This window comes from Rhinopithecus bieti, unplaced genomic scaffold (assembly GCF_001698545.2).
Source record: "Rhinopithecus bieti isolate Rb0 unplaced genomic scaffold, ASM169854v2 scaffold_13351, whole genome shotgun sequence".
In the NCBI taxonomy this organism is placed as follows: Eukaryota; Metazoa; Chordata; class Mammalia; order Primates; family Cercopithecidae; genus Rhinopithecus; species Rhinopithecus bieti.
The window spans coordinates 2948988-2973454 of record NW_016807514.1 but is presented as its reverse complement, the minus strand read 5'-3'; the positions used below and the strand labels follow the sequence as shown (position 1 = coordinate 2973454).

General features: G+C 59.3%; 2 protein-coding genes across 2 annotated transcripts in view; one reads left to right on the top strand and one right to left on the bottom strand.

The window, feature by feature from the left end:
• The first annotated feature begins 1919 nt into the window (after positions 1-1919).
• Positions 1920-4003, top strand: PRXL2B (peroxiredoxin like 2B). The gene is made up of 5 exons (XM_017882449.1): positions 1920-2188; positions 2750-2813; positions 2910-2985; positions 3282-3400; positions 3753-4003. Exons 1-5 carry the CDS (start codon positions 2115-2117, stop codon positions 3768-3770), a joined length of 351 nt encoding a protein of 116 aa, XP_017737938.1. The 5' UTR covers positions 1920-2114; the 3' UTR covers positions 3771-4003.
• Positions 4004-5299: 1296 nt separating this feature from the next.
• The window catches only part of MMEL1 (membrane metalloendopeptidase like 1), a 40551-nt gene continuing 21383 nt past the window's right edge, over positions 5300-24467 (bottom strand). The window contains exons 6-25 of the mRNA XM_017882424.1: positions 24323-24403; positions 21716-21811; positions 20978-21096; positions 20293-20358; positions 18805-18939; positions 18543-18632; positions 13143-13279; positions 12703-12796; positions 11642-11664; positions 10959-11082; positions 10390-10488; positions 9691-9774; positions 9205-9308; positions 8819-8877; positions 8141-8260; positions 7195-7328; positions 7017-7082; positions 6588-6683; positions 6227-6303; positions 5300-5753 (exon numbers count right to left, since the gene is read on the bottom strand). Coding sequence (XP_017737913.1) covers positions 5654-5753; positions 6227-6303; positions 6588-6683; positions 7017-7082; positions 7195-7328; positions 8141-8260; positions 8819-8877; positions 9205-9308; positions 9691-9774; positions 10390-10488; positions 10959-11082; positions 11642-11664; positions 12703-12796; positions 13143-13279; positions 18543-18632; positions 18805-18939; positions 20293-20358; positions 20978-21096; positions 21716-21811; positions 24323-24403 — 1904 coding nt within the window. The 3' untranslated portion in view covers positions 5300-5653. The remainder of the gene's footprint in view (positions 5754-6226; positions 6304-6587; positions 6684-7016; positions 7083-7194; positions 7329-8140; positions 8261-8818; positions 8878-9204; positions 9309-9690; positions 9775-10389; positions 10489-10958; positions 11083-11641; positions 11665-12702; positions 12797-13142; positions 13280-18542; positions 18633-18804; positions 18940-20292; positions 20359-20977; positions 21097-21715; positions 21812-24322; positions 24404-24467) is intronic.

Genomic DNA, 24467 nt, shown 5'->3' with positions numbered 1-24467 from the left:
GCTTGCTCACTGCTTGCACAGCACAAGACGGTGGAGGGCACCTCTTGCGCAGCGGGAGAAGGTAGATGGGTCCCTCCTGCCCAGCCCCAGACGGTGGAGGGCCCCTCCTGCACAACCTGAGACGGTGGAGGTCCCCTCCTGCACAACCTGAGACGGTGGAGGTCCCCTCCTGCCCAGCCCCAGAGGGTAGAGGGCCCCTCCTGCCCAGCCCGAGACGGTAGAGGGGCCCCTCCTGCACAGCTCCAGACGGTAGAGGGGCCCCTCCTGCACAGCTCCAGACGGTAGAGGGGCTCCTCCTGCACAGTCCGACACGGTAGAGGGGTAGCCCTGGTCTCTGGGGGCTGCACTCCTGGGCTCTGGGGCTGCCACAGCTCCTCCCTCCTCGGGATTCCCCTTCCTTGTTTTGCCTTTTGCCCTTTCTGACATAGGAACGACTTCCGTTTCCCTGTCTGGACCTTCACCACCCCAGGGCGAGGGCACAGGAGAGGGCAGCAGCACCTCCCCTGGGCCTCCCATTATTTGGAATACAGTGTGGGGGCTCCCCCTTCCTTCTCCAGCCCGCCCAGGCCCCTGGAACTGTTCTGGGGCCTGGGGAGTGAGGCCCCGTGCCAGGAGCACAGACTCTGCCAGGCCGGGCCCGCCCAGCTGGGAGCCCAGGCTGGGTGAAGCTGTGACCCGCCCTCAGCCAACTCGGCGATAAACGCTATCACAGGGCTACAGTCGGGGAGCAACGGGACGCATCTGCCAGGCGCCTGACCCGCAGTGCACTTCTGGGAGCTGTGTTTATCTCCCCGGGGTCCATTTCGCCCCAAGGTTTGGGGGGTTAAAAGCTGATATGCAACCAGTACGACATGAACAGTATTTTATGATTCAAGACAACGCGTCCATGTATAATTGAGACACAGCCGAATTTGTGGGGATTTTCAAGCGAAAACCAGACCACGTGGAAAGGCTAAGCCCTCGCACCCCATTGCTGGGACCCCCGCCCCGCGGGAGACCCCGGCCCGCGGTCCCCTATGCCCGCGACCCCTGCGCTCACCCTCTCCCCTCAACCTTGAATCCAGCCCAGTTTCGCGCGAGCCCGAAGGGAGACCCCCGCCGCTCCCTGGACCACCCCTGGGTGCGCCGTCCCCAGCCAACCCGCGGGACCACGGTGAGCCTGCTGCCCGCCTCCCGCCACATTCCGCACAGGCGCATAGCGCGCCGAGGGTGGCACCGCCCAGCTCCGCCTGCTGCGCCAATGGCCGACGGAGTCCAACTCTGGGCCCAACGGGAAGGCGGGGCTAGGGGCGGGGATGGGGCGGGGCTAGGGGCGGGGCCAGGGCGGGACCGGGACGTGGGACAGCAACCATCCAGCAAGGCCCGGATTGAGGAGGCGGGAGGGACCCAAGCAGGCGAACGCGGGATTTGGCGCCGCGATCTCGAGGCTTGGCCTGGAGTGGGAGGGGAAGCAAGGCGTGACTAGGAGAGAATCCGAGGAGGCGGAGCAGGGCTCCGGGTGCGGCAAGGGGCGTGGCCAGAGGCGTGGCTGGGCGCTCTGCGGCCATCTTGTTGGGGGGCCGGGGGCGGAGACGAGCCCGAGAGGGCGGGACCTCGGCGACAGCGAGAGAGGCGTGGCCGGGGCATCTCGAGGCGGGGCCTGGGGCTGGATCTGGGAGCCAGGAGCCGGGAGTGGGGAGCTGGGAACCAGGGCGGGCGGCCGCGGCCATGAGCACGGTGGACCTTGCCCGCGTGGGCGCGTGCATCCTGAAGCATGCAGTGACCGGGGAGGTGAGACCGGGCGAGCGCAGGACGGTGGGCGCGTCCCCGGCTCTTGCCCGGGCGCCCTGGCAGCGATGGGGTGGTGGGGGCCGCGGGGCTGGGGCGGTACTGGGGGCAGAGACCTGAGCCTAGCAGCAGAGTCTGGGCGAGCTCTGCCTCGCCGGTTCCACCTGTCACCTCTGGGACTCAGCCCTTCTTCTGAGGGGAGGGGGTCACTCAGCCCTGTTTTACCCCTCCCGGCCTTGGGTGGGTGGGCTGAGCACGGAGGTGGGCAGAAGAACAGAGGGTCGGAAGGAGGAGGGTGATTCTTGGTGGTGAGTGGGTTGGGGGCTGGTTCCAGGCCTGGGGCACACATGTGTGGCTTTCGCTTTCCAGAGCTCTACCTGGATGAGAGCAAGCAGTTTTATAAGGAGCTGGGCTTCAAGCGGTGAGTGGGGACGGGCACCCTCAGGTAGCATGGGGCAGAGGGCCCGGGGTGCCCACCACTCCCTGCCACCTCCTCTCCCTGCTGGCAAGGAGGCTCTGGTGGCACTGTCGACCAGCCCTTCTGCCAGGCCTTCTCTTGGGTGCTGGGCGACTGTAACGAGCCACCTTGTCTAGGGCTTACTTTCGGTGTCCAGACCACCTCAGAAGTTGGAGCCTCGTGCCCCATCAGGGGCCATCCTAGCTTTCTGGTGTTTGTGCCACAGACTGCCTCCTTTGCTTGGCAGTTGCCAGCTGAGCCAGATCCCTGAGCACACCCAGCCTGCTCCATCCATGCTCCCTGCACCCTCTGTGGCCCTTGGCCAACAGCCACTGGGCTCGGTGTCCAACCTGCCGGTGGGCTAGGCTGGCTGCTGATCTGGCTGCCTGGACCATCTCTGAGCCCTGGTGAGGTGGGTGGTGGGGTGGAGTGGGGCCTGACCTAGGAACTGGTCTGTGGACACTCGAGCAGGCTCTGGACCCAGGCTTCTCTGGAGTCTGGCCAAGCGACCTGGTGTCTTCGCAGGTACAACAGCCTGAGCATCCTTCCGGCGGCTCTGGGGAAGCCTGTGCGTGATGTGGCTGCCAAGGTTTGTGTGGGTCAAGGCTGTACAGGCCGGGGGGTGGTGGGAGCTCCCAGGGGCCTTTCCTCTAGGATTGACCCAGGCTTTGCCCACTCCTGACAGGCCAAGGCTGTTGGCATCCAGGGGAACCTGTCTGGGGACCTGCTGCAGAGCGGAGGGCTGCTGGTGGTCAGCAAAGGTGGGTTGAGGGAGGGGCCCCGGCCACTGCCTCAGGGAGGACCTTGCTGAGCTTGGTGGCCTAGCCCAGGCCCTCTCTCTGGCTTGTCAATCGCATCACAGCCCCTCCACCGCAGTGTGGCCTGGTTCTGCATGTCTGCTGGGCTGAGCTGGGCTGTGGCAGAACAGCTCATTCATCTGGGTAGCTGAGTGGGGGATATGGCTGGCCAGGTCTGCCCCGCCCTCCCTCCTCCTAGTACGTGGCTTTGAGGTGCAGGCAGCCTTCGGGGCGCCCTGACTGCCTGCCTGCTGCTACAGGTGGTGACAAAGTGCTGCTGCATTTCGTTCAGAAGTCCCCAGGCGATTATGTCCCCCAGGAGCACATCCTGCAGGTCCTGGGCATCTCTGCGGAGGTCTGTGCTAGCAACCCGCCTCAGGTGAGCTAGGCCTTGGGGGCACTGCCTGCCAACCCATGCCCTGCCCCCAGGTCCCCTGGGAGGAGCACTCAGCCTGGCTGGGAGCTGAGTCACAGCACCTTGGGCGTCATGCCAATTGTGCCCTGGGATGTGGATGCCACTTGCAGCGGGGACAGGCTGAGAGGGGCCGAAGGGCAGCATGGCTGGACAGGTACCGCGAAGGCTGTCCTCAGAGGTGGGGGCGACACATGGTGGGCAGAGAGAGGCCTGTTCTCTCACCCTCAGGAGGGCTGGGGATTGTCTGAGGGGACCCTCTCAGGCATTTGCCTGGTCCAGTGTCCAATGGCCCCATGGGCCCCTGCTGTCCCCGCAGTGTGACCGAGAGGTGTGAGGGAGGCGAAGGCCCTGGCCTCTGAGGATCTTGACGGCGGCCGCTGCCCTGGGTGAGCTGGAAGGTCCACTTGGAAGAACCGCTGTGGAGTCGCTAGGCCGGGATGCCAAACCTCTCCTGATCCACCAGCAGCAACAAGCTGTTAAAACTGCAGTTCCTGGCCGGGCGCGGTGGTTCAAGCCTGTAATCCCAGGACTTTGGGAGGCCGAGATGGGCGGATCATGAGGTCAGGAGATCGAGACCATCCTGGCTAACATGGTGAAACCCCGTCTCTACTAAAAAAAATACAAAAAACTAGCCGGGCAAGGTGGCGGGCGCCTGTAGTCCCAGCTACTCGGGAGGCTGAGGCAGGAGAATGGCGTGAACCCGGGAGGCGGAGCTTGCAGTGAACTGAGATCCGGCCACTGCACTCCAGCCTGGGCGACAGAGCGAGACTCCGTCTCAAAAAAATAAAACAAAACAGAACACTGCAGTTCCTGGCCATGCACTGCTTCACGAGCGCTGAGCCCTGCATCCTCCATAGCTCCCGCCTCACTCACTGTGGAAGCCCTCGGGGTGGGCGGGGTAGCCGTGAGTCCCAGGTGTCATCTTCCTGCTTTGCGAGTGTCTCTGGAGACCTTGGGCCTTTGGCCTGTGGGGTACTGGGGATGGTAACCTCACTGCCCTGTCAGTCCCTTCAAAGGCGACAGGCCCGAACCCACGTCAGGAGAGGCGTGTGGGGTCAGCTGCAGCAGGGTCGGGGTCAGTGCCGTGTCTGGTGGGAGCCACTCAGGAGAGTTGGGTTTTCAGGGCAGAGATGGGCTTGATTCCACCTGGTGGGGTGGGTGGACCCTGGAGACTCTCAGGTGATGGGCCAGCCTGCCCCCAGGCCCTTTACTGATGCCAGAATCATTGTTTGCACCTGCTGGGGATGGCCTGTGGGGCGGCCGGCCTGGGAGGGTCTTAGTCCAGTTAGGTACGTCCAGCTTCCTGGCCACCTTTCCTTGGGGATCCTAACAGGCCCAGAGCAGAACCCCTTACCTCCCAGGTCATACTACCTGCTCAGGCCTTCCCCTCCCATGCAGGCCGGTGACAAGCGCAGCCCTCCCTGCACTCCCTAGTCCAAACCTGGGGGCCACTGTGGGCTCCTGCGGGTCTCCCGGCTCCCTTCCCGCCCCAACCCCACCCTCTCAGTGGCCATTTAAAAATGCATAGCAGGTGACCCACCGTGTCCCTTTGGTTCAGCCCCTCCTCTGGTTTTCAGTTACACAAAGCTAAAATGTCAGGTTCCCAGCTGCAGCTCTCTGGGTCCCCCGACGCCCCAGCGGGGCTCCCTGCATCTGAATGTGTGGTCCCTGAGGTGGGCACTTGGAGGCATCCTGGTCACTGCTGGCCCTGGCATTGGACCCTAGGAGACTTGACTGGAACTGGCTCCCTCCCCATCAGCTCCCAGCTGTCATTCTCCCCCCATCCCCGGGCAGCTGTTTTGCCCAAGGCCACTGCCACCTGTCTGCCCACCCTGGTCCCTCCCAGACAAGCAAGGCCTCTGATTTCTTTGAAGCATTTACTTAGCTCAAGTCTGAAGCTGTGGATATTGGAAGACAATGCACCTTGGAGGGTGGGCAGGACACAGTTGACCGTCTCTATAGGGCTGTGACGGGGGCGCTGAGCCCTGTGGGTGTCTGTAGAGGGGACTCTGGGCCAGGTACTGCACTGAACACTCCTCATCCCTGGGTGTCGGGCAAGTGGCTGCACCCTAGGCCAGGTGCGGAGGCCTGGCAGGCAGGCTTGGCATGGTCGGCCGGGGCGGGACACATGCTGGGTTGCTGCTGGCTGCACCTTCTCCGCACAGATGCCTCAGAGCAGCGGATGGGCATGGGCCGCGCAGCGCGGCGGGGCCTTGGCTACCACACGCGGCATCGCTCCTTGGGGTGCATGGGGGTGCCCTGGGCACAGTGGAACGTGTCTGCAAAGGCGGCCAGGTTCTGCAGTGACCCCAGTACCCTGTGGGTGGGCGGGCGTGACAGCAGGAGCATTGCCATCTTGGACAAACACGGCCATTTTAAGTTCCCCGTGATTAAAAACCAGCCCAAAACATCAGCCTGATGGCTCATGTCAGTATGACCAGAAACATTTCAACTGTGAGATAAACCCCCATGTGACCAGAAACATGCCAATCCCGAGAATAACCTCCCCTCCAACCAGAGATATTCCAACTCTGCAATAAAACTTTCCTTCACACAGAAACATTCCCAGCCTGCGGTAGGCTCCTCCTTCCTAAACCCTTAAATACCCTTAGTCTGTAAGAGAATGTTCCTGACTGAAATCGGCCAGAAGCCCCTCTCAGGTTGATTCTCAAAATAAACCTGTCTTTGCTGAGCCGCTTTTTGTGCTTTCTTCTTTAACTCTTACAGGCCACTGGGGTGGGGGTGAGGGGTTGTGGGTGGCAAAGGGGTTGAGGGTATGGGAGCACTTGCCTGTACTTCAGGGGACTGTGGACGTCTGTCTTGATAGATTGGACGGCGAACTCGGGCCGGTAGGACCCGCACCACACCTGTGGGCATGTGGGGGATGTGGCTACAGGTGACAGGGATGGGGTGGCCAGGAGGGGTGGGGGAGGGTCTCCACTATCCCCAGGCTGCCCCTTCTAGGGTGGGGCGAGGGGAGCCAGCAGGTGTCCCCCTCCTCCCATCAGCATTGGAATCCTCTCCAGCTCCCACCCCCTGCCCCTCATGCTTTTCCCCCAAGGGTTCTGGTCCCTGGAGGCACCCCAGGGCAGGCCCTCCAGAGATGAGTGGGGAAGCATGGGGATGGTGGGAACAGGACTGTGGCTGCCACCTGGGCATAGCTGATGAAGAAGAGTTGCTCATGGGTGAGATCCAGGCCGGGCAGCTGCTGGTCCTTGCCGCCCTCTGCCATCCACTTGAGGTAGGCCTGCAGGCACCGGATGGGAGCTGGGCTCAGGCCTACCAGCCTGGACTCCAGAACCCTCAGATCTCAGGGCAGAGCAGAGATCTGGCTCTAGGACCTACCCCTGTGGGGGTCCTGCTGCTGCAGCGACTTTGTGCAAGGGCCCCTCGCATACTCCATGGATGAGTGCTCACCACCTCAGTCACTCAGAGACCCCTGAACTGGGCTCCAGGGGGGATCCCTGGCCAGGCAGCCCACTGCATGGTGCTCATCCTGAACGAGCCCCTGATGCCCCCTCCCCTGCCATGCTAACACCCCCTCCCCTGCCAGACCCCACCTTGCCCTGCCAGGCCCCACCTTGTAGGCTTGTCGCACCCCTCCGTTGTCGGCAATGTTTTCCCCAAGGGTGTTGAATCCGTTCACCTGCACACAGGAGACAGGACTGGGGCAGCCCCCGCCCTGACTCCCCTCTCCCTCAGGGCCGGGGCTGGGGATCCAGTCCCCCCGCAGCCTCGGTGCTGGTGGCAGTGCTCACGTTCTGTTCGTCTGCCAGGTCCCAGGAGTAGTTGCTGTACTGGTAGATCATGCACTCCGACTGCTCCCGGAAGTGCTGGGTGGAGAAGTTACTCCACCAATCCATCATGTTGCCATTCTTGTCAAAGTTCCGGCCTGGGCAGGGGCAGAGGAGGGCTGCCCATATGCCCCTGGCTGCACTGTGCTCAGCCCCACAGCAACCACTGTGCCTGGGCCCTCCTGCAGCCAGCCCCAGTACGGAGAACCCATGGTCTGAGCAGGCACCGGCTCCAAAGAGCAGCAGCTGTCTGCGGCTTACACAGCCCCAGGAGGGAGCTTCAGTGGTCTCCCATGCCACCCCTGAGGCTAGCTAGTGCCTTGGTCCTGTGGTCTCGGAGGCATCATGGTTTAGGCTCCTATTGTGTGCCCAAACTGTAAACCCAGGTGAGGGGAGTATGTGGTCCCTGGGGACACAGGGCTGCCCACGGAATGTCCCGATGGCCGAGCCACAGGGGAAAACCAGCCGGGGCCCCTGTCCCAGGCAGGACAGTCCCCACCAAGGGGCGGAGATCAGCATGGCCATGGCGGGGGTGGCACACTCCCCTGGTGGAGGATGCCGGCCGCCTGGAGAGGCTCCCCAGGCTGGGATCTGGGCTTCACTGCTGTGCTGGGCAGTGTCGTCATCCCTATGTCACAGGCCGTGGGAGGGAAGTGCCCAGTGCCAGGTGGAGTCAGGGTCATGGGCTGGAGTCCCTGGGTCCCCTCTGCCATGCTGGGAGTCAGTGCCCCCAGACAGGGCCCCAGCCTGGCATTCAAGGCCTGCTCTGCCCCCACAGCTCTCTGAGGACCTGGCCTCGGTGTCCCCATTAAAACCACGAAGGGGTTAAATGGAGCACCCCCAGACCCCTTCCTGGCTGCTTCTCTGCGGAGAGGGGAGGGCATGTGTGGTTGGAGGGGCGGCCCCTCACCATTGTCGTCAAAGCCGTGCGTGATCTCGTGCCCGATCACCATCCCAATGCCTCCGAAGTTCAAGGCCTGTGGCTGCTCCTTGCTGAAGAAGGGGGGCTGGAGGATCCCGGCAGGGAACACTGTCCCCAAGGCGGGACAAAGAACAAACTGTGAGCGGATGCACCTCCTGTGTGCCAGGCTCGGGGTGGTGCCACCAGGGGTTCTCCTGTGTGCCAGGCTCAGGGATGGCACTGCCAGGGGTTCTCCTGTGTGCCAGGCTCAGGGATGGCACCGCCAGGGGTTCTCCTGTGTGCCAGGCTCAGGGATGGCGCTGCCAGGGGTTCTCACACTTGATCCCACAGACAGGGAGGCAGAGGTCAGGACCCCCTCAATTTACAGATGAGGACAGGGAGGTTCAGAGGCTGGGCGGGCTCATGCCTGGCAGACCCAGGACCTCAGTCTGGCCTCCTCCCACCATCCTGTTCTGTCTGCAGGAAAGGGTCTATGCAGCCTGCCAAGTCCCTCCCTAAGCCCCTGATGGGCATGGGAGTGAATGTTCCCCATGGGGGCAGCAAGGAGAGCGTTCTGAGAACAGGCTGGGGTGCCCCCAGGAGGAAGGGATGGGCAGAGGCGTGCAAGCCGCCCCTTCAACTCTGGCGCCAAAAGGCTTGGGTGGGTGGGGAGGGGGAGGAACTTACCAATCTGGTTTCGGTTTGGGGAGTAGAATGCATTGACCACCGCCGCCCCCATGATCCAGCTGTGATAGACAAGCCGGTCTCTGGGAGCCGCCTCTCTGGGGACCCTCCCTCTGGGCTCTCTCTGCCTCGGTGGACCAGAGCCCACCCTGGCCACACCAGAGGAGGGGCCGAGGCCTATCCCAAGATCTGGTTCCTTCCTGGGGTCCCTGAGGAGGAGGCGACTTGGGCCCCAGAAAGCAGAGGGTGAAGATGGGCCCAGTGACTGTCCCCCCTGAGTTGGCACTGGACCCCAGCCATGCATCCAGTCTCCCCGCCTGGCAGGTAGCCCTGTATGCCTTACTGGCCACTCCGTGGCCCCCCCATGCCGTGCCAGCGATGCCACTCACAGATTTGGGTCCACCTTTTCCCGAAGCTTCCTGAGGCTCCGCTGGGCGCCCACCTTGAGGTTCTGCAGACTGTTCTCAAAGTACAGGTCCTCTGAGAAGTTCAGCTATGGGAGAGGTGCAGTCACTGCCAGATGCTCGGGCTGGGCCCTCAGAGGGGCAAGGGGAGAGGTCCCGGGTGGTTGGGGAAGGACCTCAAGCCTTGCCAGGCATCTGCACGTGGACAATCGGCTGTGGGTGCAGGTGGGTGGGGCAGCCCTGGCTGTGAACATTTACGTGACTCTGAGCAAGTCCCTCATCCCTCCAGGCTTCAGTTTCCCCATCTGTACACTGAGGGTAGTGCTGGAGCCACCACCCTAGGGCTTGGTGAGGATAGCTATGTTAGCATCCAGGACGAGGGCGCAGGGTTTGGCACAGAGGACCCCCCAGGAAATCAGGGCCCATGTCCACGGTGTAGGGGGCGGTTTAGGGCTGGGGTGAGGGGTGTACGTTGGAGTACTCCTCGTCCAGGCGCCTGTCCGTCTCCTCCAGGATGTAGTCAGGGTGGCCGATCTGCTCCCGGATGCTCATGGCCTGAATGGGGAGGAGGGACTGGCCAGTGGGTGCCCCACTGCGTATGGGGTCAGCCCTGGGGCCAGTCAGTGAGTGCCCCACTGTGGGAGGGTTGGCCCAGGGCATCCTGGCTGTGCTATCCCTGTCCTGTGGGTGAGGGACTGGGGGGCTCCGGGACTTGGCCCTCACCTTGCAGTCTCTGGGGAGGTTTAATGGGGACAGAGCATTGAAGGCTTGGCCTACCTGACCTAGAACCCAAAAGCCCGTCACGGGTCTGGCTCTGCCCACCTGACCTTCAGCCCAACAGCCCACCAGGGGTCCGAGTGGGGGCAGGGGCCCTGGAGGGGTCACTTGGCTGCCGTCTGTCACTTGGGTCCAGAGGGGCTTCTGGTGGGTCTGAGCCTCGCTCCCGAGGCCACTGCTACCCCCGCTGGCTCCTGGGGGGCACTGTGGATGTCCCAGGCCTGGCTTCCCACCCTTGTCTGCTTTTCTTCAGCTCCACAGTGGACGAGTGGTCCTGTCTGTGCCTCCTGGGGCTGCCTTCTCCCCATGGGGGCTGTCAGGCGGCTTTGTCGGGGCAGTGCTGCCCGTGCCCAGATCCAGCTGGGGCTGCCCCGGCCTCTGCGAGCCACATACCTTCTCCTGCGCCTTCTTCTTGGACTCCTCGTCCATCCAGCTCAGCTCATCCAGCGTCTCCACAAACACTGTCCGCACCTTGTCAATGAGTTCTCTGACCTGGGAAGCAGGCATGGCCCTCGTGTCCCAGACTCATCTGGAGGGCAGATGACCAACCTTCGAGGGCTTTGGGGAGGTTTGGTCTGAGCCTCGCTGGGACAAGGCCCTGGGCTGCCCAGCTGTGGGCCTCTCGGGTGAGGTGTGGGGCTGCTGGGGGGCGAGATGACCACTCAACTTCAGGGTCCTCCCTGCTGGGCTGTGGGTCCTCATGGGCCTGGGGCAACTTGTAGCACCTGTGCCTTTCCCAGCTGAACCTGCAGGGCCCAGGAGTGGGGCCTGATGGTCGGCTGGGGTCAGGGGCATGGAGGCGGGCACGGCTTCCCTTGGCCTCCCTCTGTCTGGTGCACTGGGGCAGGTGTGGCTCTCCCAGGGGCCCCTGAGCCTGGGCAGGGTGGGAGTCCCAGGGCAGGGAGGCTCAGTGTCCCTGCGGAAGGCTGGCCCCCGGTGGGCCATGGATGAGGGGTGCCCACCATGCTCTTGCTGTCTGCAGGGAATGCCTCTCTGACGTAGAGGGAGCCCACGGCGTTCTCCATATTGCTGTTGACGTAGCCCACACACTCACGCCAGCGTACCTCCTTCGTGCCCGAACCGTGCCTGGCGGCGGCCCAACCCAATTCATAGCCCACTGCCCCACATCAACTTCGCCAGGCCTGGCATGGGGGCCCTGGGCTTACAGGGTGACAGACGCCACCTACCTCAGACCAGGTGCCGGGGCCAGCAGGGGGCATGGGATGGTCTCAGCCTTGCCTCTGGGTACTGCAGTGGTCGAAGGGGGATGGGCATGTGCTGTTGTGATTGGGGGGCCTCCCAGCCTGAGAGCTGGGCCTTTACCCTGGAAAGCTGGGGGGTTCCTCCCCAGTCCCTGTCCCTGGCTGTCTGGCTGGACTCTGCTCTCCAGGACTCCGGCCCCAGTCCAAAGGCACTCGGATGGCGCCTGACGCGCCAGAGGCAAGGCGCTGGGACCACCGAGCACTCATCAGCCACCCAGCTCCCAGGCCCTGGTTTATGCCATTGGGGGAAGCATGCTGTGAGAAAACACGGCTGCTCATGCTGTCCCCCAGGGACACAGGGGGGGCCACGAGACTCTAGACCCAACTCAGGGCAAGCCCAGGGAGTGCTCTGCCCAGCGTCGTGCCGCGCGTCCGTGCCACACCCTTCTGGGCTGGGCAGGACTTCCTGCCCCATAGGAAGGGGGGGGCAGGCCCTTTCTGGCTCCCCACAGAGCTCGCTAGACTCAGTGCCCCACTGATGGCTTATGGCTGCAGCAGATGTCTCTGAGCCCCCATCGGCAGCCCAGAAGGCTTGACTAGGGGGCCCCCAGTTTGCCTCTGCCTGCAGTCCGCCCATTGCAGTGGCGGGCCGCTCTGTCCTCTCTCATTATCCGCATGCAAAGGTCTTGACAAACGAATCTGTCCCGACTCGGCCCGCTCTGCCCTTAGCTCCTATACCACAATCCCTCAGCTGCTGCGGTCAGTACTCTCCTGCGTCTGTCTGTCTGCCAGCCACCGCTGGGGCCAAACCGCGTCAGCCCGGTCAGCGCTGGGTGACCACGATTGGCCTCCCATGCTGACCCTGGCCCCCTACGCCTCAGCCTCACTGTCTCTAGAACAGCGGCAGAATCCGCACCCTAGGGCCTCCCTGCGGTTCCCTGTCTTCCACGCTTTCACCCCAGCCGGGAAGCAGCACAGGTGACTACAAGCGAGGAAATCTGAGCCGAGTCTCTGGCTCTTAGCACCCTGGCAGCTTTCAGACAGGGAGTACAACCCGCAACGGCTGCGTGCGGCCCGCATCCAGCCTCACCTACTGCCCTGCCCTCTTCTCCTCTCGCTGTCGCCCTAACTGACCCGGGTCTGGCCCTGGCGCCTAGCCTGCTCGCTGCCTCTGGCCTCTGGCACTGGCACTGGCTGTTCTTCCCGGGAAATCACCCTGCCTTCCTCATTCAGGCCTTTAAGGTCTCCAAATGTCACCTCCCCAGGAGGCAACGCTCGCGCTGCCGCTCAGTCGCTCCCTGCCTCCACACCCATCATGGCTCTGTGGTTTTGCAGAGCTGTGTTCTGCGCTTGCCTTGTTGACTGCTCATGGTTGACCAGGGTAGGCGCCTCGCCCTGCCTCGTCCATGGCTGTGACCCTCGGTACTTGCCCACAGCTTATGCTCAGCATCGTGGCCTGAATGAATGAGTGCCGGGCCAGGCTCTGGGTGGGGCAGGGGCTCACCTTGCGGTAGTTCACTCGTGTGTCCTTGAATCTCTGGCTTAGGCTGCCAATGCGGTCCAGCACCAGACGCCAGACCAGGTAGTTCTGTATGGTCCTGGGGGCAGAAGGTAGAGGGTGAGGGGGAGAACAGGTGAGAGGTCTTTGCAAGGGAGGAGATATGGCTTAGGGCCCTTGGCCAGCACATTCCACCCCAAAGAGAGAGTTACGGGTGCTGTAGAACACCTCCTCCAAGATCCAGCCCATCTGCCCCGGGTGCTTGGGACGTGACACATCTTTAATGTAAGCCTCCACTGGCCACTAAAGCTTAACCCGTCATGTCCCACACCCCTCGGGGCAGATGCTTCATAGGGTCCCCTCCTGGGAGCAGAAGCTGTGTTGGGGAGGATGGGAGAGCAGGGGCAAAGATGCTGAGGCCTTTGGAGACCCTCCCTGGGCCTCACCTGGCTGAGTAGGTGTCAATGATGTTTTCAAGGTTCTGCAGATAGGGGATGCTGTACACCACCACTTCCTCATCCGGCAGCAGCTTGATTTTGACAGAGGATAGCACAGTTTGTATGAACAGAGTCCAGTTAAATCCCTGTGGATAGAGGAAGTGGGGAGAAAAGAGGGAGAGAGAGAGAGAGGGAGAAACAGTTCCTGCGAACCTAAGAAACCCAGCCCCCATTGAAGAATGTTCAAGGAGTAAGAGAGAACGTGCAGGTAATCAGCTTCAGGAAAGGGTGGGTGACATTAGTACAGAGCCTACAGCTGTAAAAACCCAAGCGATCATGCAGATATATGTGAAAGCCTAAGTATAACAGGCCAGTTCCTAGAAAAACACAACGTAGCGAAAACGACAAAAAAAGAAATAGAAAATACGACTAGTCTTCTAGGTTAAATAAATGGAATCTTTAATTTAAAAAATTTCCAAAAAGAAATTTCCAGACCCATCTGGCTTCACCAGTGGATCCTATCTGACATTTAAAGAAAACTGCCAATCTTACTAAAACTTTCCAGAGATGAGAAAATGCTTTTCAACTTGATTTATGAGGCCAAGAATAACCTTAATACCAAAATAGGATATTATAAGCAGAGCAAATAATAAGCCAGTCTCATTTATGTCATAGATACAAAAGTTCTAAGCAAAATATTAGCAAATAGAACCTAGCCATACTTGTACAAAATGCCATAATACCTCACAGCTGAATTAGATTTATTCAAGGAATACGAGTTCGGCAGAACATTCGAAAATCAAATCATTTTAATCGACTACGATAACTGAATAAAGGAGGAAAGTCACATGATCATTTCAACAGGTGCAGAAAAGGCATTTGATAAAATCTGCTATCTATTCATAATAAAAACGCTTGGCAAATAAAAATAGAAGGGGCTGGCCACAGTGGCTCACGCCTGTAATCCCAACACTTTGGAAGACTGAGGGGGGTGGATCACTTGAGGCCAGGAGTTCAAGATCAGTCTGGCCAACATGGCGAAACCCTGTGTCTACTAAAAATACAAAAATTAGCTGGGCATGGTGGCACACGCCTGTAGTCCCAGCTACTTGGGAGGCTGAGGCAGGAGAATTGCTTGAACCTGGGAGGCGGAGGTTATAGTGAGCCGAGATTGCTTCACTGCACTCCAGCCTGCATGACAGAGCAAGACTCTTTCTCAAATTAAAAAAAAAAAAAGAAAAATAGAAGGAAAGTTCTATAATCTGATAAAGGAAATGCATGAAGCAGCAGCAACAAAACTCCATAGCAAACATAATTTTTTTAAAATTTATTTTTGAGACAGACTCTTGCTTTGTTGCCCAGGCTGGAGTGCAGCAGCGTGATCTCAGGTCACTGCAAACTCTGTCCCCTGGGTTCAAGCAATTCTCCTGCCTCAGCCTTCCTAGTAACTGAGATTACAGGCATGTGCTCCCACACCTAGCTAGTTTTTCTATTTTTAGTAGAAACAGGGTTTCATCATGTTGGCAGGGCTGGTCTCGAGCTCCTGACCTCAGGTGATCCACCTGCCTTGGCCTCCCAAAGTGCTGGGATTACAGGTGTGAGCCACTGTGCCCAGCCAAACATAAAATTTAATGGTAAGAATGTATGTGCTTTTCTTCTAATGTCTACTATCATGACATCAGCATTACGCTCAAAATCCTGGCCAGTTCAGTAAGCGCAAACATGAAATAAAGCCAGTAAGAACTGAAAGAGAATAAATAAAACTGGACCAGGCAGGGTGGTGCATGCCTGTAATCCCAGCACTTTGGGAGGCCGGGGCGGGAGGACTGCTTGAGTGCAGGAGTTCAAGACCAGCCTGGCCAACACAGAGAAACCCTGTTTCTGAAAAACAAGAAACAAAACAAAAAATCAGCCAAGGCATGGTGGTGGTGAATTCCTGTGGTCCCAGCTACTCAGGAGGCTTGAGCCCAGGAGGTCAAGGCTGCAGTGAGCCACGATTGTGCCACTCCACTCCAGTCTGCATGACAGAGTGAGACCCTGTCTCAAACAAAACAAAACAAAACAAAAAACCCAAGCCCCTGTTGTTTTCACAAATGATATGATTTTGTTTATTCTACAAATAAACAACCAGAATTAATAAGTGCATTAAGACTGCATATTTACAAAGTCAGTATTTCCATATGTCAGCAACAAATAAGATAACTTCAAAATGATTCTATTTATAGTAGAAAACCAAACACCTGGAATATATCTAATAAAATATGTATAAGAACTTGACATTGAAAGTTTTGAAAGTTATTAAGAAAAACTGAAGCATATACCATGTTCATGGATTGGAAGACTTGGCATTGCAAAGTCTTCCCCAAATTGATACAGAGATTCAAAGTGATCCCTATCAAATTTCTAGCAGGGTTTTCTCTTTGTGTGTGTGTGTGTGTGTATGCAAATGGCAGGCTGATTTTAAGTTTTATATGAAAATGCAAAGGACTGAGAATTATCAAGACACTCCTGAAGAACAAAGTTGACATACGTACTCTACTGACTAACAAGACATTATAAAGCTGAAGGAGTGAGGGGGTAGGGGTTATCACTTGGGTAGATAAAGAGACCAGTGGGGCAGAAGAGAGTCCAGAAATACACATATGGGCCCACACAAAGACACACAGGGACACCTGATTTATAACACAGAAAGCACCAAGACCAGGGGCTCACAAGCGCTCTTTTTAACGAACGGCACTGATTGACTGGAAATCCATAAGAAAGAAACAATTCCTACATCTCACTGCTCGTTAAAAAAGTCAACTCAAAGTAGATTGTAGACCTAAGCAACCTTGAGGGTAGGCAAAGAGTTCTTTAGCAGAACACAAAGAATACTAACCATGAAGAAGAGACCTGCACATGTTTGCTAAGTCAATAAATTGGACCATTTAATAGCCTCCTTCAAAACAAAGAAACCCTTATGAGAGTAAAAAAAGCAAAGCTGCCCAGTGGGGAGAACATTTGTACACATAAGCTGACCAAGGAGTCACATCTAAAACAGGTAACTCCAAGAAGCAATAAGAGAAAGATTGCCCGATAGAACAAACGGGCAAGACTCGAACAGACGTTCCACAAAAGGGAACGGCATTGGCCAGTTGACAGGAGATGGCGTTTAACCTTATCTGCCCTTGGGGAAAGTCACGTTGAACCCAGATGAAACCCCACTACACAGGTGCACAAATGGCTAAGGTGAGGATGGACACCACCCACCACGGGCGAGTGCGTGGCAGCAGCCGCTGTTGGGGAGCGCACATCCCTGGATGACTCTGGGGAAAGACAGTGCCTGTTACTGTTGAACAAATGCATGTGCTTCAACCTAGCAATTCCACTTCCACCCACTTGCCTGCCACAGGCACACACAGGCATGGGCACGACAGCGTCACTCAGAAAAGGCCCAGAGACAGCACAGTGGGACCCAAGTTGTCGCATGTTCTTAGAGTCAGAGGCCACTCAGCAATCGAGAGGCCACGTCAGGGACCGGGCCTGCCAACTCCAGGGGAAGTTCACAGGGTCTTTTCCTAGAGTCAGAGGCCAGCTCATGCAAGCGAGAGGCCACGTCCAGGGAGCTGGCTCCTGGCCTCCCTCCAGGGAGAAGTCAGGATCATCTTCTCCAGGGAAGGAGGCGTGCACAGGGGCTAGGCGGGGCATGTGGGGGCTTCTGAGATGTCGGTGGTCACGTAAGTCTTGATCTGAGGATCTGAGAGGTGGTTGTGTGGACATGCTCACTTTGGGGCGATTCTGAACATCATAAACGCATTGTAAACTAAATGTCCCCAAACCCTGGGCTCCTGGACGCTCCCCTGAACCTCCCGTTGTGATGTCTCCACAGCAACCTCAGGCCGTCTGAGTTCTCTCACTTCCATATTTAGTCCGTTTGCAAACCCTGTTGACTCCACCTCCAAAATCAATCCACTATGGGCAGCCCACTTGACAGAGCTGCCATCTCTTACCTGGGCTGTGTGGCAGCCTCTGATTGGCTTCTCTGCCACCTGCCCCGTCCCCTTCACTCACTCTTACTTGTGAACTAGGTCATGTCCTGTCATACCCCCACCCTTCCTGGGCAGAGTCTGAGACTTTAAAGTGGCCCCCAAGGTCAGACACAGTGCGCCCTGCTTTACTTCCTACTCCACCTCTCTCTAGGCCGAGCCAGGAGTCCCTGCCCCAGACCCTTGGGAATTGCTGTGTGAGACACGCTGGCCCCAGACAGCCATGGCCCTTGGTTCTTGGCAAGGCTTTACCTCCTGTCTGCTGTCCTGGCTGAGCTCATCCTCACCAAGTTTGGGTGATCAAATACAGGGTCTTCCTGCTCGGGGATAAATGGGAGGCAAGGTGCCCTCTCAGTGGGCCGCTTCCATGCCCCATTTCTGGCTTTCTGATATGTTTTAGAGGTCACTCTGCTTTCCTGTCCCTCTCCCGCACTGGAACCTCGATCGAGACAGGCCTTTGTTTGGGAAGGGGATAAAGCCCAGGGCCAGAATAGAGCCTGGCCTCACTGCGTGTGTTCCGGGCATGAGGGGCGGTGGGGTGTTGGGGAAGGTATGTCCCTGCAGGCCAGCCCTGGAGACGAGCACCGATCTAGAGACCACCAGCCTTCCAGGGCACTAGGTGCCTTGGGGCGAGGCTCTCCCCAGAGTCTCTCTATCTTGCCCTTGGCAAGAGCTGTGGCTCCAGACACTCAGGGACATCCTCTGGTTGAGGGGGCAGGGGCTTTGGACCCCCTTCTGCCCTTTGCCTCCCTCTCTGACTTGGGCGCCCTTTGCCAAAGCTGCACACCTGCGCCTCCCTGGGGAGGAGGCCCTTGAGAAGGCCGGCTGCTCCAGCAGGGTGAGAGTTGGCGGAAGGAATGGGGAACTTGTCCCTTCCCAGGCTGGGATGCTCCTCTTCAGCCCCCACCTCAAAGCACAGGGCAGTTCCTGGCCTGGGCACTGGGGAGGGGAGCACCTGAGGGTGTGGCCAGGGGGAGCTGCTACCCTCAGGGCAGGCAGGACTGGGAGGCAGCACCCTGCTAAGGTTCTGAGCCAGACCTGGGGTCTGAGAGCCCTGGGTGGGACCCTGCACACCCCACACATCAGCAGCCCCCTGAGGCCTCTGGTTCCTGCTCAGAAGACTGGGGCCATCACAGCACCGCACCGATGGGTGACTCTGTTCCAGGACGGCACAGTTGGCACTGCTGTCCCAGTGACATTAGAAATCGGGCTGGTGCTGCTCGGCAGCAAGTTTGGGTGATCAGATACAGGGTCTCCCTGCTCGGGGATGGGGAATGTTTTTGAGCTTAAATGCGAGGCAGGGTGCCCTCTCAGAGGGTCACTTCCATGTCCCCCACGAGTCTCCGCCCGGCCAGCGCCGGCTTCCTGTGTGGTGTGGCCTCACCTTCAGGTCAAACTGGCTTTGCAGCTCCTCCAGGCCCATCCGGTGGTACAGGGCGATGACGTCGTGCCTCTCCTCCTGGGGCACCGTGGCCTGCGCCAGGGAGAGCGGTCACACAGGTGGGTGGCCAGGAAGCCCCCTCAAGCTCCCAGCTCACTCCCTGCCTGCTACTGGCCCACCCCGGACCCCCACAGCTTGGCTAGCCACGCCATCTGGGGCTCCCGGCCCACTCCCTGCCCGCTCCTGCCCACCCTGGCCTCCTTACCTTGGCCAGCTGCGTCTCCAGCTCCAGTACCTGTGCCATGTCGTCCTGCACCAGGTGGCTGTCCCTGGGCAGGTTTGCGTCCTCCCGCAGCATCGTGGCCACTGACACCATGAACTGCAGGTAGGCTTCCCGCACCTGGGCCAAAGGACGCCGGGTGGGGCTGGATGACCTTGGCCACCATGGCCCCCAGAGAGCTCTCTGTGGGGGTGGGGTGGGCGTAGGACATGGGGCAGCCCCTGATGCGCGTCCACGCACCTTGACCAGCAGGCTCTCGGGCACACAGAGTGCCGAGTGGGAGCATCTCAGACGCATGACCTGTGCCCGAGCCTCTGGACGGGGGACCTACTCTGCGGGGCTGCTCAGGGCTTAAACTGTGTGGCTGCCTATAAGAGTTGGCACAGGGTGGGTGCCAGGGCTGTGGGTGCTGGGGTGGTGGGTGCTGGTGTTGGGGGTGCCAGGGCTAATTTGGCCCTGCCGGGGCTGTGGGTACTGGGGCTATGCGTGCCAGGGTGGTGGGTGCCAGGGCTAATTTGGGCCTGCTGGGGCTGTGGGTGCCAGGGCTGTGGGTGCTGGGGTGGTAGGTGCCAGGGCTAATTTGGGCCTCCCTACCCAGGTGCTCCCCGGCCTGAGGGTTGGAAGTTGGATCCTGAGGACGCTTGCTCCTTTGGGAGCTGCCTTCTCCACGCTGGGCAGGGCTTCCCCAGTGCAGGCCAATGCCCTGGCCAGGCTCAGCCCACAGCTGCCTGGTCTGAACACATGGCCATACATGGTGCTTTTGAGATGCTCCAGTCCCTCCTGCTCTGGCCTGGTTCTCTTAGCACCACTGCCCACCTTTGGCCACACGGCCCTTCCTCTGGGTTTGGTCATCCTTCAAAGTCTAGCTCATAGCCCACCTTCACCAGGAGGCCCCCTGGACTGTGTCTGGCCCTCTGGGGCATTCCTGCCTCATGCCTGTTCATCTCTGCCCTGGTGTCTGGATGCCTGTGCCCTCCTCACCTGCTCCCTGTCCTTCCCCACCCTTCCCTACACCCCAGGCTAGCCCTGGGCCTGCCAGCCTCAAGGTCCTCTTGTCCACAGTGGGGGTCCTCATCACTCCCCTCTGTTGACAGCCCCTTGAGGTGGAGCAGGCTCGGGGCCTGGCTGCCTGCGCTCAGATCTCCAGGGGCCCTCCCAGCAATCCCGTGCCGCAGAGCCTGGTTCTGTACTGATGGGACAGGGATGACAGTTCTGCCCCACGGGGTTGCTGCTGAGCTGAGTTTGTCCCTGGGCCTGGCCCGGGTGTTGAGGCAACATCCCCCCAGGATGGTGGCAAGCAATGGGTTGCGTCTGCACCCCCCACCCTCAGTGCCAGGCTCAACCTCCACAGGTGCTCACTAACACCAGCTTTGGGGAGGGAAAGCCAGGTGGGCTACGGGAGGGCCAGGCCACGGGGTAGGGGGCGAGGGGGTGTCGTGGGGTCGTCTGGCATTGTGGTGAGGACCCACCCACCTTCCGGTTGCTGCCACCGTTGAAGTAGTACTCTCGGGAGGGCATGCCCAAGGTGGGCTGGTCTATCTGGAAACACAGAAGGTGTGACCCTGGGCAAGGGGCCCGGAGTCCCCACAGCCTGGCTGAGGCAGGCAGCAGCCTCCTCCCCCCAGGACTGTGCCCCGTGGACACATGCTCTGCCCAGGAGCTGGTGGCAGAGCTCGTGCTGGACCCGGGAGCCCAGGCCCTGCCCTGAGTGATGGTGGGGTGCTGGGCTGGACTGGAGAGGGTGGTGGGGGTGGGGGCAGCGGTTCAGGCTGCCCTGGGCCTCGCAGCACCCGCGGCTCCCCCAGAGCGGGGTGTGTATTTGTTTCGTGTGTTTCTCTTTGGCCTCCAGCCCGTGGCCAGCAGTGGCTCCCTGAGGTCAGGCCTCCTGCCCTGGCTCCAGCCGTGCTGTTCAGGAGCCCTGCCCCTCTGACCAGAGCCGGGTTCTGCTGTGGCCACCAGCTCCGCCAGGAGGCCCGACAGAAACTCCAGCAGCAGTAGCTCTTACCCGGGCCCACGGACATGGACAGGAGCCAGGAGCCCAGGCCCCAGGAGACCCTGGAGCTCCCTGACCACCTGGCCTGTCCTCCTGCTGTGCTGCGAGAGCCCCCAGCCAGGCTCCGGGACCCTGCCTACCCCTGCCCACCGGCGCAGCTCGTACGTAGATGATGTGCCGGCTGGAGTTCTGGTCGTCGTTCCAGATGAAGAGGTCGATGAGGACGCGCCTGTTGAACTGTGAGTTCATCAGTGCCAGCTGCCGCTCCAGCTCCCACTTGAGTCCTGGGGAGGCAGCGCCCCGTGCTGGAGACTGGCAGGCCCTGGGGTCCCAGCCCAGCCCCTTGTCAGTGAATCTGGCCTCCGGAGCTAGGAACTAGGTGGCCATAGGGTGGGGAGCTCACCTGTGCGCCTTAGGGACTGGGGAACACGGGAGACACTTTCCCTAACAGCCTAGGAGCCACAGGCGGGCCCCCAGGGGATGGGAGGGGGTTGGGCGCAGCATGGGGTCGTCAGGGCTGCCAGCCACATGGGGTGCCACTCCTGCCCCCGGGGGAATGGAGCGCATGCTTAGAGTGGGAAACCCTGGGGCCGGGGCCTGGCTGAGGCCTGGCTGGGGCCTGAGCGTCAAGTGCTCCTAGGGGCCGAGGAGGGGCATCCCTCTGCAGGGCTGAATGGGACTGGCTATGAGGCACCAACTCCCCAGCATGGAGCCTAAACCACCTCCCAGGACCCCGAGGTTGCCCTGGCTGGGTTGGGCCTCTTGGGGCTCCTGAGAGCAGGCAGCTGGGGGTGGGGGTGGGGTCCCCTCCTGGAAAGTCTCAGGCTGAAGGAGTCCTGGCTCTGGTCTTCTTCCTTTTGTGAGGCCATTTGTCTGTGAGGCTGCCACCAGGCCCGGCCTTACCTACAGTCTCGTTCCACCTGTCCATGGCCACCGGCCAGCCTCCCACCACCTCCAAGATGTCCAGCAGGGGCTGAGAGCCTCGCTTCTCTATCACATCTGAGGAGGGAGGCAGTGGTCACTCTCCCAGCCTCCCTGTGGCTCACGTGCCACGACACAGAGCTTTGGGGGCACTGTTGGCCGGTGTCACAGGTCCCCACGCCCCCTGCAGTGCCCGGCGAGAGGCGGCCTCCCAGCTGCTGGGCCTTTACATCTGCACCCTCCCCTCACAGAGCAGCATCTTGGCAGCTCTGCAGCGCTGGAGGCAGAGGCTGAGGCTGGACACGGGCGTGAAAGGAGACCTGGGGGCTGAGAAAAGCGCACGAGCCCCGAGGGACAAAGAGGATGGTGAGAGGGAGCCCCTGGGACCTGGGAGCCGGCCAGCAAGCGAGGAGCCTGGCAGAGGAGAGGAGGCCCTGGGCGCAGGCCAAGCCTCGGCCAGGACTCAGGCGGGCCCCGAGTGGGCTGGGAGGGGGTGTGGGGGAGGCAGGGGAGCCCTGGGGTCTGTGTGTGTCCTGTGTCTCGGCTCAGCATGGTGGGGTCCTGACAAGCAGCTCAGGAGCCCCGCATTGGAAGATTAGGTAAAGGTGGGGACGCGGAGAGAGTCACTGTGGGAATCAGTGAAGACCACCCAGAGGGCAAAGCGAAGGCTTCGGGGCTGGCACAGCATGGCAGGTGCACTGTCAGGTCAAAGGCCTGCAAGGAGCAGCAGGGCTTCCTAGTGGAAGAGGGGAGGCCCAGGTGGGCCGAGTGGGGGCTGCTGGCCTGGGGACGCTGTGGTGGGCTCACTAGAGGCTGGACTTCTCCGAGCTTAGCTAGGGTCCTGCACTGGAAGCAGGGACAGACATTCCAGGGGAGGCTGCCCGGGACGAGGCAGGCCCTGGCTGTTTGGGGCCGGATGCCATGGGGGTGCCGTCTGACCTCCTGGGCTGCCCACTGAGGATGAAGGGATGGGTTCCGGGCTGGGCTGCAGGTCCGGAGTCGCGTTTCGGTTTTCCACGCGGTCTGGCCCCTGCCCTTTGTGTATTCAGCCTCTTAGGCCAAAAATTAAGTAAGGTGAGGACACAGGAAGTCATCTCCAGCTGTGGGTATTGCCCAGACTAGGGGCCCGGCCTTCAGTTGCCATGGGGAGGAGACAAGCCTAGCGCACCCAAGCAGGGGTCTCATGGAGACGCCCCCTAAAGCCAGGGTCCCAGCGAGTTCCACTGTCAGGCGGAGGCTCCACGAGAACCCCTGGGGAAAACAGCCAGCCCTGAACCATGGTGCTCAGTGGAGGAGCTGTCTCTACGCAGCCACAACCACAGGCTGGGCCTGCAGACCCCCAAGTGGAGGAGATAAACGGTGCTGGGCCAGGGGTGCTCCAAGCACATGAATTCCTTTAATGGGAACTGAAACATGGATAATCTGCCCCACATCACACACATACATCCACATACATCCACATGCATCCACATGCATCCACATACATCCACATCCACACACACGACACATGTATACAATACACACAAAACACATACACACACAACACATATACACACATACACATATACACTCAACACCACATACACTACATGCACACACATGCACATAGACTACATACATAACAAAACACACATAACACATAACACACCATACACATATGCACTATATATACACCACATAACACATATACAGACATCTCAATACATCCACATGCACATCCACATATGACACACATATACAAATGCCACACAACACCGTACACAGCATACCACATATACACAACATACATCATATATTATTCATTACAACACACATATACACATACATTGATAACACACAGCACATATGTAATATCAATACACACACACATACATTGTCCACACAACATACACTATGCACAACAACCACCCATAGAATATATATATTAACACATACATGCATATGCATCATAATACCTATAACACTATACATATATACAACATGTGATGTGCACATAACACACGTGCACACATAATGTTCACACATCTATATGTCACACTGCATGCATAATCATTTACATATAACATAGAATATACATACAACATTGCACAACACATGTACACATGTACACATGCACAATAACATATACACACATAGACAGAATACATTGCAGTGCATCATATACATATATACACATTACACATCACAAAAAAAAAAAAAAAAAAAAAAAATAAACACATTACAATGCATGCTAATAACACACAACACATCATATAGTGCACATACACATAAATGTATAATATGCATGCATGTATATACACATATTCATATATATATAATACACACACACAGAGTCTTCCTGCAGCCTGGAACGTGTGGTCTGTGCTGGGGTTGGGGTGTGAGTGAGGCCGCAGGGCAGCTGGCATTACTGTGAGCCTGGACCCCGTGACTGGGAGCAGGACACAACACATAGACCCTCTGGCATGAGTCCTGAAGGCACCCACTCCTACCCTAGGGGCAACCATGGAGTCCTGGGGCTGTGCTAGGCCCTGGCAGGGGCAGCCCGCCCCCATCCCCCGCCTCGACCCCTTCCTGGCGGCCCCCACTCACTCTGGTTCATGCAGGAGCGGTACAGCGTTCTGGCCTTCTCCACAGCTGGCCGGTCCTTGGCAGTCGAATTCTCCAGCACCGCTGTGGGCACAGGAAAAGGTTGGACAGAGGCCTGATGAGGCTGTGGGGGCCAGGTCATAGGTCC

What these genes read in the sequence shown, in the direction of transcription:
- PRXL2B (XM_017882449.1), top strand. Translation starts at nt 2,115, where the DNA reads ATGTGTGGCTTTCGCTTTCCAGAGCTCTACCTGGATGAGAGCAAGCAG. An exon ending in AAGGAGCTGGGCTTCAAGCG is followed by an intron (nt 2,189 to 2,749) that starts GTGAGTGGGGAC and finishes GTGTCTTCGCAG; the next exon opens with GTACAACAGCCTGAGCATCC. An exon ending in TGCGTGATGTGGCTGCCAAG is followed by an intron (nt 2,814 to 2,909) that starts GTTTGTGTGGGT and finishes CACTCCTGACAG; the next exon opens with GCCAAGGCTGTTGGCATCCA.